This window comes from Netta rufina (genome assembly GCF_964035555.1).
Source record: "Netta rufina genome assembly, chromosome: 23".
Classification (NCBI taxonomy): domain Eukaryota; kingdom Metazoa; phylum Chordata; class Aves; order Anseriformes; family Anatidae; genus Netta; species Netta rufina.
In genome coordinates, this window is record NC_140147.1 from 4,577,523 (window position 1) to 4,591,804 (window position 14,282).

Here is a 14,282-nt window from a genome sequence, read left to right on the forward strand (position 1 = left end):
GCACTTCCAGGGACAGAAGCGATTTGCATGGGCCAAATGGCCACAGGAAAGAGGTGACATTTCTCCGGGAAAAAAAAAAAAAAAACTTTCCCCATCCACAAATATTCCCATGCACACCTGGGGCTGAAGCAATGGGGACATTCCGCTCCCGACCCCAAGCACCCTGAGGGTGAGACGAGGCGGCACCGTGTGGCATCGAGAGAACATTTAATGGCCCGGCCGGGCTGGCGTGCGCTGCTCAAGCAAATTTCTTGCTGGGGCTGGGTGAGGGAACCCCCCCCCGGTGCCCCCACCCTCGCCCCGGTGCAATGAAGTGCCCTGGGGCTTTGCCCACCCTGTGTCCCCGTCCCGTGGTCTGCGCTGGGTGTCAAAGCGAGGGCTCCTCCGGGAAAGCCGCCAGCAGGACTTGTAGGGCCGAGAGCATCCAGGAGGAAGCTGCTGAGGAAGAGGAGCAGGCAGGGAGGAGCACAGGTCCCAACCCAGGAGCCCTCCTCGAGATCGAGGACCCCTCGGTGTGGTGATGTCCGCTTAAAAACCATGACCCTGCTGCCTGTGGGGCCGTCAGACCCGCGAGCCCCCCTCCACCCCGACTGCCCAGGAGCTGGGCCGGGGCTCGGTACGGCGCGGGGTCTCATTGGGCTCCAGCAGCCGGTCCGAGGACTCGCCCCGGTTCTCCAGTTTGGCGTAAGCTCCCGGGGTGACGTGGTCGAGCCGGGGCCAGCTCCGATTTTTGCGGTCCTTGATGGGAGCCACCAGCAGCACCCCCGGCCGGCCCAGGTCCAGCGACTTGGAGTGCCCTGGGTTGTGGGGCTGAGCATCGGGGCCGAGCTCCGCCACGGGGCAGCCTTCCTCCACGGTGACGATGACGTGGCCACCGCGGTGCTCCTGGCCCCGGGGCGCGACGCTGCTGCCACCGGGGGACAGCAGAGCCCAGGGGGGCAGCGGGGCTTCAGCGGGGGGCTCGGCTGCCTCCACAGGCCTCACGGTCCCCCGTGTTGCTGCATCCAGCAAGCGGTTGTTGAGTTTGATGATGGGCAGCGCCAAGGCGCCGACGGCCGCGGAGAGCCCGAGGGTGCCCTCTGAGTGGAGGCTGAGCAGGGAGGCAGTCGGGGAGGCCCCCGGGCGCTGCAGGAACTCAGCCGTGGTCTGCAGCCGGTTGGGGCCGTAGCAGTCGGCCCATTTGCTGCCCAGGGACAGGTCCACCTCGTAGCAGCCCTCCAAGCACTCAGGGCTGGCCTTGGGTGCCAGCGGGCTGTCCGCGCCCTCGGGGCCGGTCCCCTCGGGGAGCCCCGTGGCCATGCAGTAGAGCCCCTTCTGCATCAGCATGCGGGTCTCCATGTCCCTGTTCTCGTAGAGCATGGTGTTGGCGCAGATGAAGATGAAGAGCCCGATGCCCATGATGACGGGGCCGATCAGCTTCAGCTTCTCGCTGTGGGGCACGGGGCGCCCGGCAGCCACCTCCCTCCTCATGTCCCCCGCGCTGCTGGCGTTCCCCGCTCCAGCTCCAGCTCCCCCGTGCCCCCGGTGGGGCCAGTAGCCCACCACGGCGATGGTCATGCCCACCAAGACCACCGAGATGCCCACCATGACGAAGGCTCCCGACGGCGAGCGCATGCGGAGCTGCCCCTTCACCTGCACCTCTGGGGGGGACTTGCGGCGCAGCCTTCGGCCTCGGCGCCGCTGTGGGGCTGGGGGGGCCGCCGGTTTGGTGCCCCCCGCCGCCGGCTCCCGCACGGGGCCGTTGGGTTCGGCGCTCTCGGCAGTCATCGTCGCCCTCCCGGCCGCTCCTCCTGCAGGGTGGGGAAGGGAGAAGGGGAGAAAAAGAGGTGGAGAAGTCACTCAATGGTCTGGGGGGGTCCACGTGCACGGGATGGTGGGGACATGGGGACCACGGGGACACTGGGATGCTGAGAACATGGGAGGCAAAGGGACACCGTGGCTATGGGGGCATCAGGAGGATGGGGACCACAAGGACACCAAGCCTGTGGGCTGCACCACATCAGGGTCCAGCAGGTTTGCTCTCCTCTCCCACCTGCCTGCTTCCTTCTTGTTATTTCTCCATCCCTACTTGGTGGTGGAAGAGCTGAGGGGCTCCCTCACACCCGCCAAAGCCCTAAAAACCCCGAGCTGTGCAGGGCAGCAGGGCCAGGATCCCACTGCACCCTGTGCTGCAGAGCCCGTCCTGGGTCACTGTGCCCTATGGCACCTGCAAAAGGGTGGCAGCAGCAAGGGAAGGGACTGTTTATTAACCCAGTGGGGAAATTGTGGCATGGAGACGGGCAGCTACAGAACGGCTCTCCAAAGCCACCAAAACCATCCCAGTAACCCCACACCAAAGATTTCACAGGGCAGCAGCATCACGGTGCCCTGCGCACACCGCAGCCGCTCCCTGGCTTGCTCTGCTTGCTGCCAAAGTGACCCCAAAACAACAAGGGGACACAAATGTGCCCTGGCCATGCAGGTGCCCCAGCCCCACAGCGAGCACCCCAGCCCCGCAGACCCCACACCCCAGATTTGTGCTCAGCCAGAGCCCTGTGGCATGCAGCCGGTGCGATTTGGGGGCTGCAACAGGAGCCAAGCACCGCGTAAGGCTGGGGGCAACCCAGCCTAATTAAACCCAACCTAATTAAATCTCGGAGAGGTTCACCTGCCTCTTCTGGGGGCTGCCAGGAGAGCTCCTGGGCAGGATTTACGCTGCAAGGGTTCGGGCTCTTTGCTGGGATGGGAAGGCTGGGTGCTGGGGGGAGCCAAGGGACGCTGCGGGACAGGGGTCACCGCGCCTCTGAATCAGCCGCAGCAGCACAGGGAGGCTCCGGGCACCGCAGCAGCTCCAGCACGCCCATGAAAGCAGCCCGACGGCACCGCGAGGGAAAGCCAGAAAGTAAAACTGATTGGGAACGCAAGGGCAGGGGGTCAGGGAGGGGAGGTGACCAGGCTCATTTACTTCCCGAGATGAATGAAGAGGCGAGAGCCAGCAAACAGCATCACCGGCGGGAGGAAAATAAAATACTGAGTTTTTTTTTCCCAGTCTTAATCATCTTAAGGTGTTATTAGCATCCCATGGAAGGGAATTAAAGATATGAGTTTCAGGATGACAGCGTGTTCCTGGCACAAGGCTGTCAAGCTGTGACAATTCAAATGAGGGAGATTTAAAAAAAAAAAAAAAAAAACCCACAGCCCCAAACAAAAAGAGCCCAAACCCCAGCTCGCTGCCGTGAGATTTTAAATGTTTCTCTGACACAAGCTGATAATCCTGCATCGCAAGGCAGAAAAGACAATAAACACTGCTACACCAACACAGTGGTCACCCCAAATAGTAAAATGAGGTTTTAAACGTTTTATTCCCAGGGGAAACAAGCAGGCACTCAAACACCTCCAAAGGTGTTCGTCCACCTCGAGCACCATGGCTTAGGGTCCCCAGCTTTCTCCAAGTCCCATCCTAAATTCCACCTCTCAAATGTTACATGTCAAATGCTAAATGCCTTGCTGGTAACTTAGGGCTCAAAAAAATGAAAAAACAAAACAAAACAAAACAAACAAAACCCTAAAATTCCAGAGCTGTGCAAAGGTTCTGGGGAGGAAGGATAAAGGCACAACCCCCCCGGGTGCCCAGCCCCTGCCCTGGACCTGCCACGAGCATGCAGCCAGCTCCTATTTCTGGCAGCGAGCCCCGGCTGTGCCTCTTTACACCAAATTCCTTCGCTATCTCCTGCACCCCCCCGAGCCCCATCCCTGGGGGTGACCCCCCCATGGGAAGCCCCCTGCAGCCTGCCGGAGCCCTCTGCCCCCTCCCCAGGTGCCGGAGGTGTTGCTGGCCCCGCCGCTGCCCCCTTATCTCCCCGCTGCCCGATAGCTGCCTGCTTGCAGAAGTTGCAGCATTTAATTGCTCGTTGCTGGAGATGGTTGTTCCCAGAGTTCAAAACCATTATTTTTATTAATAGAATCCCCAAGGTTATATAAGCTCTTTAGGGGGGAAAAAAAATATAATAAAAAAAAAAAAAATCCAGCGTTGGCATCAAATTCAGAAGCTCGCAGACACCGACACTCCCACCCCGGGGTTAATTTGCTGTGGCACCGCATGGGGTTGGGGCTGGGGGCAGTGACGAGGGTCCTGGTGGCACTGCCAGGGTGGGGGGACAGCCCCGTCCCTCCGTGGGGACAGCTGGTGGCCTCGCTCCCTGCCGGCCTCCTCCCTCCTTAAGGCCTGAGCTGAGCCGTGGTTTGGGAAGGGTGCCCACCCCGGAGGAGCAGCGGTACAGAAATGTAAATGTCATTTAGTGTTATGGGGCGAGCTGACGGCTCGGCTGCCGTGCTGCCAGGTTCGGGGCTAAGCTCCCAATCCCCGCAATAAGCCCGGCATTAAAATAAACGCAAATATTTCTCTAATCCCCCCCACCATGAAGGCACATTGCTGGCTCCACCCTCCTCCCCCCAGTCCCTCCTTCGCAGGCAGACGTCCCGAAAATGTGATGCTAAATCCCAACGTGTCTGAGGGCAAACCTGGGGTACTGTCCCTCCGGCTGGGGTGCCTGGGATGCTCTGCCCTATGAGCATGTGTTGGCTGTGCTAATTTGCAGCATGCTGCGGTCCATAAAAAGGCAGATTTGGCCTCAAAACCTCCCTCTGGACAAAGGATGAGGGCCTGGTGCCATGCAGAACCAGCCCGGGGCTGTGCCAAAGGGGACGGCAGCCCCGTGAAGATGCAGCAGGATGACGGCTGCACAAGCCTTTCTCCACACGTGGCTCGCAAAGCTTCTCCAAAACATCCCCCCCAGCTCCTTGAAACGCACCGGGGAGCCAGGCCGATGAGGAAGGCAGGATCCGTGCCTTCGTGCAGAGCTCTGCTGCTGTCTGTTGTAGGCTGGGAGACCGAAGGGTCTGCGTGCTCCGGCTGCGCAGCAGCTTCCAGCAGCGCTGACACAGCCCCAGTGTCCCCCGCGGGCACGGAGAGGGAAGGAAGCAGCCCAGGCTGGAGCAAAAGCTTGGGAAATCACTGACAAACAGCAAACACCTCCTTTTTCCATTTCTTTTTTTGGAAATATTGTGACTTTAAAGCTGCTCGCTCGATTTTTGGAAGGAGGCGAGGTTGCAATCCATCACCCAAGTGCCCAGAAAAGCGCCAGCGTGTTTAAAGCCGCGGTGATGGGTGAGACCCAAGAGCCCCGGCGGCACGGCTCAGCCTCTCCGCATGGCCACGTGCTAAAATAAAACCAGGTTCAGATCGCTTCCAGCTCCTGAGATCCCGATGCCCCTCGAAGCTGAGCTCCCCCCCCGTGCCGCACAGGGGGCCCCGGGCCGCTGAGACCCGTGGGTGCGAGGACGCGCCGAGCTGCGCCAGCCCGCCCCGGCTTCCCCACCCACGGCGAAGGTGAGAGCGTGGTAATTACAGTCTGCACCGAGCTGCGCCGGTTAAAAATAACTCCGTAACCTCCAACGCCGCCCCAGCACGGGGCTCTCGCGGAGCAGCGCCCCGACACCAGCTCCCCTCTCCCATCCTCGCCTCCCCTCGTGGCAGGAGGCAGGATGGGGCCCGCGGTGCCACGGAGCTGCCTCGGTCCCCGGGTGTGTGCACGGCTCGTGAGCACCGCGTGCAGCCTTCACCCCAGTGCCGTGCTCTCCCCGAGCAATGCTTGGTGGTGCCCAGGAGTTTGCAGGATCCGGCCCAGAGCTCTGCTGGTTTCTCACGTGCAGCTGACTTCTCCCCAGCAAGGGGACCCCCAGCTCGCTGCCTCCAAATTTCCAGCCGGCTTTTTCCCCTCTTTGGCCCAGCAATCTCAGCGTGATGAACTCGCCCCCAGCCTGGCTGCAGCCTGCAGTCCCGTCCCTCCTCCTTTCCTCTGTTCTCAGTCCACTTCAAATTCCCCCTTTGGCTACACATTAAAGGTGTCCAGACAGAAGGAAAAAAAGATGAAGAGCAGCAAAAAAAAAGATGACGAGGGTGTCTCAGCAGAGGAAAGCCCTGTTTAACATCCCAGCCCTCACTGGCAGCTCTCAGCCCAATGGGGCAAAGCCTCCACCAGGCTTGGTCCCTGCAGGTAAATCCCCGCATCGAGCCCGCAGCACAGGCACGCTCCCAGCACAGGGACAAAAAGCAGCTCTCCAGCTCCAGCTTTTGTTGGGGACACCCGTTAATCAATCGTAATTAATTAAGCTCCCTCGCAGAAGCTTTCAGGCAGGCACAGTAACTCTGAGATTATCACGGCTCGGGAGGGATCATCACAGCTCCAGTCCTGGGCTGGGGGTCTCACGCCGGCTTTTAACCAAGTTTTGGAAACGTTTCCACCGCAGCCTTTGCTGCAGAGCAGCAGACCCCGGGTGCGACCTGTCCATGGCCCCAAGGTGACAACGGCTCACCAGACTGAAACATCCCCGTTTTCCTTCTGCACCCCTGTCTCCCCAGGCTAAAGGACAGGGTGCACCGAGCGCTTGCAGGCGGAGATGTCCCCAACACGCCTGGCTGGGCAGGACACTTGCTGGCATCCTCACTAGGAGGTGACCGATGTCGCTTAAAAATGAGATTCAGGGCAGTGGCTGGGGGTGCTGCAGAGTTTTGGGGACACAGCTCGGCCCCTTTGCTCCCTGCCCCACGCTCGATGATCCCCAACCAAAGGGGTCCCCGCGGGCGTGTGGCCCCGTTCCCCTTGGCTTCTCCCAAGGCCCCCCTGCTCCCGAAACGGGGCCATCCGCTAAATTCCTCCCTGCCCCTCAGGCAAAGAAAGTGTGTGGAAACATCCAACTGATTGCTAATTACGAGAGCTTGCCTTACCCAGATTTGCTCTGCTAATTAGACTAATCTCCACGGCTGGGAGACGAGCTGCAGTCACCCGTGGTGAGGAGATCACGCAACTTGGACGGCCACTTAACTCGTGCCAGGCCCCTGGAAGGGGGCTGCAGTTCCCGGCCCTTTCTGATGGGCCATTGTTTAATGAGACAATAGAAACGCAGGCGAGTTTTGTGTCTCTCCTCCAAGCCCATTCTGAAATCAGGACATCTGCATTGCTCAACTTTTTGATATGAACCAGATGCAAATAATTAATAAATCCAAATTCAAGATAATGCAGGCATCTAAATTTAAACTGAGAACGGATTTCTAATGTCAGCTTTTTGCTTCCTTGAAGGGGGAGGAGGCGTGGGGAGCTCAGAGGGATTTCCTGGGAGAATTCCTGCCTTGGGAAGCCGAGCAGGGTGGCAGAGCACGGGAAGAAGGCTGCAGCCAAGCACCTTGCAAAAATCATCACAGCCGAGAGAGAAGGAAGGAGGGAAAAACCCCCTCGGCTGGGATTTCCAGGGAATTGGAACCAAACTCTTTCTGAATTTGGCACCTTCCCTTCTGCGCCTCTGAAAATCCCTGCCAGGGTGGAGGAAGGGAAGGGACGGGGGGCTGCCAAGTGCTCCACGCTCGCAGGCACAGACCCAGCTCCCCAGCGGCTCCAGGCAGGCGCGCTCCATCTCCCCCCCGACCCAGGGACCCCGCTCCTCGCTGCGTGCAAGCAGGGCTGGCGGAGAGAAGTTCCCCGAAGCGTTCCCAGCTGGGATCCTCTTGTCTCCAGCAGTCTAAACCTCACGCCTCCCCTGCTCTGTGCCCTGCTTTACCTTGCTTTGCTCTGCAGCCCCATCCCCAAATTCACGAGCAGGAATCAAAACCCACCTGGGAGCGACACAGGACAGACGCGGGTCCCCCCTCCGAGCGGGCTCAGCCACCGGTGCCAAAAGGCCCTCCCGATCCCCAGCTCGGGGAGCTACTGGGATAATTTCCACCCACTTCTCCTCTCTAGAGTGTCTAAATCAAATCCTGCGCGGGGATTAGCTCCGTGACCAGCCCTCACGTAAACCCTCTGCGAGGAGCCTCGGGAACTGCAAAAAAAAAGTGCTGGGGTTTGGGTCCTACAGCCGGCGCTCCTGCCTGGCTCCTGGGTGTGCAAGGGTGCGTGGCCGGGTGCGTGCTTGCACGTGAGTGTAAGCATGTGTGTGAGCATGTGAGTGTGTGAGTGTGTGAGTGTGTGTGTGTGTGCTTGCTCTTGCTCCAAGCACCCTGGTCCCTTCGTGTCAGCGTTCCCACGCGTGTCCGTGCCCACCCGTGGGTGCCGGTGCCCGGGGAGGGGGACGCGTGTCCGTCTGTCCTCCCCCTGTCCGTGCGTCCGTGCGCCCCGCGCCCCCTCCGTGCCCGTACCCCCGGCTCCCCCCGGTCCCCCCCGTTCCCCTTCGGCTCCCCCCGACCCCCGGCCCCGCTCCCCGCCCCCAGCCCGCACTCACCCGCGGCCGCCGAGCCCTGCGCCTGCCGCCGGGACCGGGACCGGGACCGGGACCGGGACCAGGACCGGGACCGGGACCGGGACCGGGACCGGGGCCGGGGCCGGTCCCCCGGGGGCGGCGGGCACTGGGGGCCGCCGCCGCGGCCGGGGCCATGGAGGGGCGGCGGAGCGGCTCGGCTCGGCTCGGCTCGGCTCGGAGCGGGGCGGCGGCGGGACCCGCCCGGCCCCGGGTCCCCTCCCCGCCCTCCGCCCGCCCCGGCCCCGGCCCCGGCCCCGCGGGGAGGCGGAGCGCGGGGCCCGGAGCATCGCCGGGGAGGGACGGAGGAAGGGATGGAGGGATGGAGGTTACGGGGGGGGGGTTGTTTGGGGGCAGCATCCTTAGCCCCCGGCCGCCCGGCCACCGAGAAGTTGGCCCCGCTCCGCGGAGCGCTGCTGCGGCACCCGGGGGGCTCCTGCCCAGCCCCTGCTCGGGGAGCGCACGGAGGTCCCCTGGGGGTCTCCCACCCGCCCCCCTTCCGCATCCCCCCTCCCGCAGCGGGGACCCTCGGCCCGGCAGCCCCGTGCGCGGGATGGGACCCGCTGAGACCCGAGCGAGGCGCTGGGAGCCTGGCCGTGGGCGAGCCCTGGGGAAGGAGATGGAGACCCTGCTCCTGCCCCTAACCCCTGCTCCTGCCCCTGCTCCTGTCCACAGGGCAGGGATGTGCCCTCATCCCGTTGTGCCCAGCCAGGCCAGGGCAGCTGCACTGGGAGCGGGTCTGCAGCAGCAGGAACCTTTACTTCACCCTTTACTTGCTCCCTCCCAGCCGTACAGCTCCAGGAGAGTGTATCAGCTGGAATAAAAGCATTATCCTAAGTTCACTTTTCAGCCACGCTGCTTGAAGGCAGCCCCCCGCAGACGCTGTTTAAGCAGGTTCCTGAGTGCTCTCCCCTCTTGGGCAGGCACAAAGAGGAGAGGCTCCGAAAGCAGCCAGGTTTCAGCATCCCACTTTGCTTCTCTTCCCCTGAATGTGCCTGAGACGTGCTCAGCCCCTCTGTCAGTCCCAAGGACTGTGGCACTGCATGAGCTGCATCGTAGTGGCATCCTACGGCCCCAGCAGCACGTTGTGATGCCCAAAAAACCAGCCCAGCCTTACTCCATGTGCTCACACACCAGCACGTATGGTGTGTCCATCGGTGGACATTCGGCCTCATTAAAGCCCTCTGCCACGCATCTTTTGCAGGCAGGCTCTTTATCAGCCTTTAATTAAAAATGTGCCAGGCTTTTCCTCATCACAGTTGTGGCAAATCTAAGAGCATCAAACCAGATCCCTACTTTCCCCAGAGAGCCAAAAAACACAGCTCCACTGTTCCCATCGTGATGAGAGCCACAGCATCCCATGGCCTGTAAGGAAATGCAGATTGCAGGCACCTGGCTTTATTGCAGGGACCAATGCTGGGGAAGGTTTTTACGGCCAAAGCTCAGGTGTGGGGCTCAGGCTGTTCCTCACCCATCTCCGGCAGGGAAGCATCACCCCGTGGCCTGGCCATGAGCCCAAATCCCCACTGCTGGGTTTTGTAGCGGAGATGCTGCACCAGGACGTCCTCCCCAACCCCCCCTGCGAGGCTCAATTAAAGCAGCGCTGCGGAAACTTTGCAGCTTCTGGAGCTGGGAAGGGACTGGGGCTGCAGGTTTGTGGGGGCAGCCATCCCACTGAGCTGCACAGACACCTCACTCATCCACTGTCCCGCTATCCCAGCTTCCCGGTGAGGAATTATGGCCTGATGTTGGATTTGCTCACTGCTCAGTGACATTCATCTCCCTTTGCCACCACTGGAAACCATCTGGGCTCTCCCCAGCCCAGGAGAAATTAATGCTTTTGAGCAACATTTGATCTCTGTTCCTGGGCTGTGCCTGTGCCAGGCGGAGCCAGGGATGGGAGTGGTGTGAGCTCAGAAGCAGTTTCCCAGTTCCAGGCCACCCAGCGACACCCCAAGTGTCGGTAACGCCACCAGCACCAGCGAAGGTGCTGGAGGCGGGCGCAGGGGACGCGGGGAGGTGGGTGCTGCCGTTGTCCTGTCGCCTCCCACTTCTTCTTGCAGAAAGTGGGAAAACACCCGGAGGAGCAGAGAGAAGAGGAGAAAATAGCCCAATGGGGGCAAGGAGGCACCAGGAATAGAGAGGGGTGGCCTCGGGGGGGTGGTTCTGGAGCAGAGCTCTCTGTAGGACAGGAGATGTGCGGGACCCAGGGCTTGGAGCGCTGCTCCTGATGCTCTGGGAGAAGGCAGGCAGCACTCGCCCTGCTGCAGGCACTGGATGGGGAGGAACCACAGAAGGCAATATAAAAAAGAATCTACATCACTGCCTCTTTTCTGAGAGAGGGAAAAAAAAAAAGAAAAAAAAAAAAGATCTCATGGTAATTGAGCACCTCCCTCCTGATTTGAGGGAAGGAGGGGAATCTGAACGTGCCTTTTTTCAGGCTCTGGTGATTGCTGCTCCTGGCAGAGCCTCCCCCGCTCCCTGCTGCCTCGTTTGGGGACCGGGTCCGGGCACAGGAACCATGTGGACGGGGGAAGGAGAAGGAGACAGCGACTGATCACAGCCAGGATCTTAGATCAGAGAGAAGGAATGTTGTTGTGGAGAGGCTGAGCGCTGGGTGGGATGACTCATGCTGGAGAACATACAGCTGTTGGAGCGGGACTTGGCACCGCGCGCTGAGGCTGCGGAGCCTTCCCCGACAGAGAGGAGGGGAGGAGAGGAGCCCCCGCCCCGCATCCCTCTCTGACCCTCTGCTGGAGGTGAAGGGGAGGCCACCGCTGCCAGCCAGAATTGGGCCACAGCCCGGCTCTGCCCAGCCCCAGCACCGGTCTCAAGGCAGAGCCTGGGGTTGGAGCCATGAGGACACACCAGGCATGAAGGAGGCATCCCTCCCCCTTCCCTGTCAGTGGGGAAACTGAGGCACAGAGCGGGGACCTGATGGATTCCCCGCAGGCCAGCTGAGGAGGTTATAAAGGCTCGTGGTGACTGTTGCTCGCTGCTGTATCCCTGGGCTGTGGCTGCGCCCGCCTCGCTCCAGGAAGAGGAAGAAAGTTTCGTGGCTGGGAGCAGTCTCTGGAGGAGAAGCCGGACAGCCCTCTGCTCCTGGGCCAGGAGATGGCATCTGTGGGGTGCAAGAATCTCAATCTGCCTGGTGCCCAGGAACCTGCAGAGCTCCCGGTGGTGATGCTGACAGCGGCTTCCCAGACGGGCACGGGGTTGCTGCAGGGGAATTGGGGAAGCAATTCTCTCTGCATCCACCAAAGTCCATGGACGCACATTACCGTGGAGGAGATTTGGGGAAGGCATCAGGAGAACCACCAAGGCAGGGGGATGAGCCAGTGTCTCCCCAAAGTCCCTCCCAGACATATTTTTGGCACACGCCTGGAAATAACCCGTGCGCCCCATCCCCAATGCACAGGGACAAAAAGCTTCAGAGTCAGCTTCAGAGGTGGCCCCATTTTGGCAGGGAGGGAAGTGGCTGTAAACACAAACAGGCCGTGATTAATCGTGCTCTGCTCCCGGTAGATGTGGAGTCATTACCTTCATGTCCCTGGAAAAGTAATTATCTCCAGTTTGTCAATGAGAACTTGGAGAAACCTGAAGCTCTGGGAATACTGTCCGGTTCCACATACAAGATAACCTGCATATTTTTGTAGGTTAATAAAAGGTAACCAAATTTACAAAATGAGTAGATTTAATACATTACCAAGGCTTTAAGGGTAAACGACTTATCTTCCTGGGGATTTATAATCCTGTTTTGCAGACTTTGCCTTATGCTGTATTTTATTCTCACGTCCAGCGGTACTAGCGCAGGAGACAAGGTGGAGAGCACGACATTCCTGCTCTGATTTATGGGCTCCCTCCTCCACTGCCATGTAAAGCAATCCTTCCCCACAGGACCGGGCCCACGGGTCGCAGAGCTCCATCCCGCTCACAATTTCGGGAATTATTCCTTCCTCCAGATAACCAAACAGAAACCTCTTCCAGTCGAGGGGAACATCGGGGCAGTAACTTGGGGCCAAAAGGCGAAGTTTTGTGCAACAAGAGGGCACAAAAACACAGCCATGCGAGCACGCCTGGCAGAAAATATTTCTGAAGGAGAACATTTACATTCCTGGAGTCCCAGCGTGGGGGGACCGGGGGGCTCAGAAGCACCTCAACATTTCGCTCCCAGCTCTGGCACTGCAGCGTCAGCATGAGCTGGGGAAGGAAATCTGCACCGGGGCTGTTCCTAATTGCACCCGGTGCCTGCGGAAGGCAGGACTCACACTGCACATCATCCCCCTGCAGAAGGAAGCAGGAAGAGGCGAGTGCCAGCACTCACTCCTGGTGTGAACGTGCCCGGGGGGGTCAGCACCCTGGTTTGGAGCAGCCAGCGATGCTCAGGAGAGGGGGCTTTGCTCTGGAGGCACGCATCTGCCTGTCACTTCGGATGCTTGCTCACACCAGGGATCAAGAGACAGCTCCTGATAGAGGAGAAATTATCTAGAAAGAATTATCCCAAAACGCACCAAGTGCCTTCCCATCCCAAAGGGCTCGGCAGAGCGGCTGGAGGTTTCTCAGAAGTGCCGTCAAACTTCTCAGCACGAACTCGTCAGTGTTTTTGGTTTGGCATTTAGGTTCTGCTCTAAATTGCCCAGCATTAGTGCTTGCTAATGTTGAAGTAACAAAAATAAAAGCCGAAGTGAAGTGCTTCAGCTAAAGCTGGGATGGAATATTTCACAGAAACGCAATATTCGGAGATTGCCTTTTCATTTCGAAATGAGCCATAACAGTTCCAGCTCCACACAGCCCTTGTGGGAAGACAAATCTCATTTCCATCCACCTCTTCCTCCTTCCTCAGGCACCGCGGGGGCCGGCCTCGATCCCTGCTTCGTGGGCAGCTGCTGGAGGTGGAGGACGTGGCGATGCCTTGGGCGATGCTGCTGCAGGAGCCCTGGACGTGACAGCACTTGGCCTGGGCAGAGCACACTAGTGAAGGATGCTGCCCTGAGTCCCGGCCATCCCGCAGACCCGTCCTGGCTGGGACGTGCCCAGGAGACCCCAAAATCATCCAGTGCAATGGCCACAGCCTTCTCCTGTATGTTATGGCTAGTTATTGTGGGTAGGTTGGAGTAGGAGGCCCCAAGCTGCATCCCAGCACTAACAATACCTTTATCTCGCCCCAGCAGCCACATCGCAACATCTTCCAAGCATCACTACATCTACCCACCCCCCTGCCTCAAGTAACAGCTCAGGGCACAGGCAGGGAGCTGAGGCCCCAGGAAGGAGCAGAACTTGGGTAACTTCACATGGAAAAGGAGCTGAGCTGACCCCGAGGCTCAGACACGAAGCTGTCGTGATTTGGGATATCTGGATTCAGGCTCATCCTCAGCAGACCGCACCCCACAGCTCTGTCCTTGTGCTGAGTGAGAAGACCGAGAGGAAGAGGAGAGGGGACGATTGCTGGCATCCTTCCCTGCTGCAAAGGTCGGGCGGTGAGGATGGAAATCCGGCACTCCAGCTGCTTCCAGGACATTATTTGGGCTCCAGCATCTCACTGAGCTTGACCTCAGCAGCAGAAGCCGGGCAGGGACAGGAGCAGAGCAACCCGAGCTATTAAAGCTAATGGGTGGGAAGTGGCCATGAATAAATCAGCAGCAACTTAGCAGCTATCAAAGCCTGAAATCCTCCAGGACAGAGGGTGAAGCAGCGGCGATTTCAAGATGTTATACGCTTGGTTTTGGATAGGGGCTTTCGAAGCTGTTACCTACAAACCCAGAAACCTTGCCCATGCGTACCCTGGGGCACCGTGGTTGGGGCAGGAATTTGGGGGCAGGATCCATGCAGGGGTTTGGTGCTCACCACATCCTTCCAGCATCGCATTTGCCAACTACAGCAGCTTCCAAGCATGGAGCAGGGAGAGAAGACGCGGGGAGGAAAACCTCCCATTAAACCGAGACGTCCTTCTACCTCAAACCACCCAGACTGGCCTCGGTAATCCCAAATCCTGGGTATTAGGCATTTAATCTTGC

General features: G+C 59.7%; 1 protein-coding gene across 1 annotated transcript; it reads right to left on the reverse strand.

The window, feature by feature from the left end:
• Positions 1–561: 561 nt before the first annotated feature.
• Positions 562–1,767, reverse strand: TMEM200B (transmembrane protein 200B; the record flags this gene model as incomplete). Its single annotated transcript, XM_084300759.1, has 1 exon — positions 562–1,767. One exon carries the CDS (start codon positions 1,765–1,767, stop codon positions 562–564), a length of 1,206 nt encoding a protein of 401 aa, XP_084156885.1.
• Between the last annotated feature and the right edge of the window lie 12,515 nt (positions 1,768–14,282).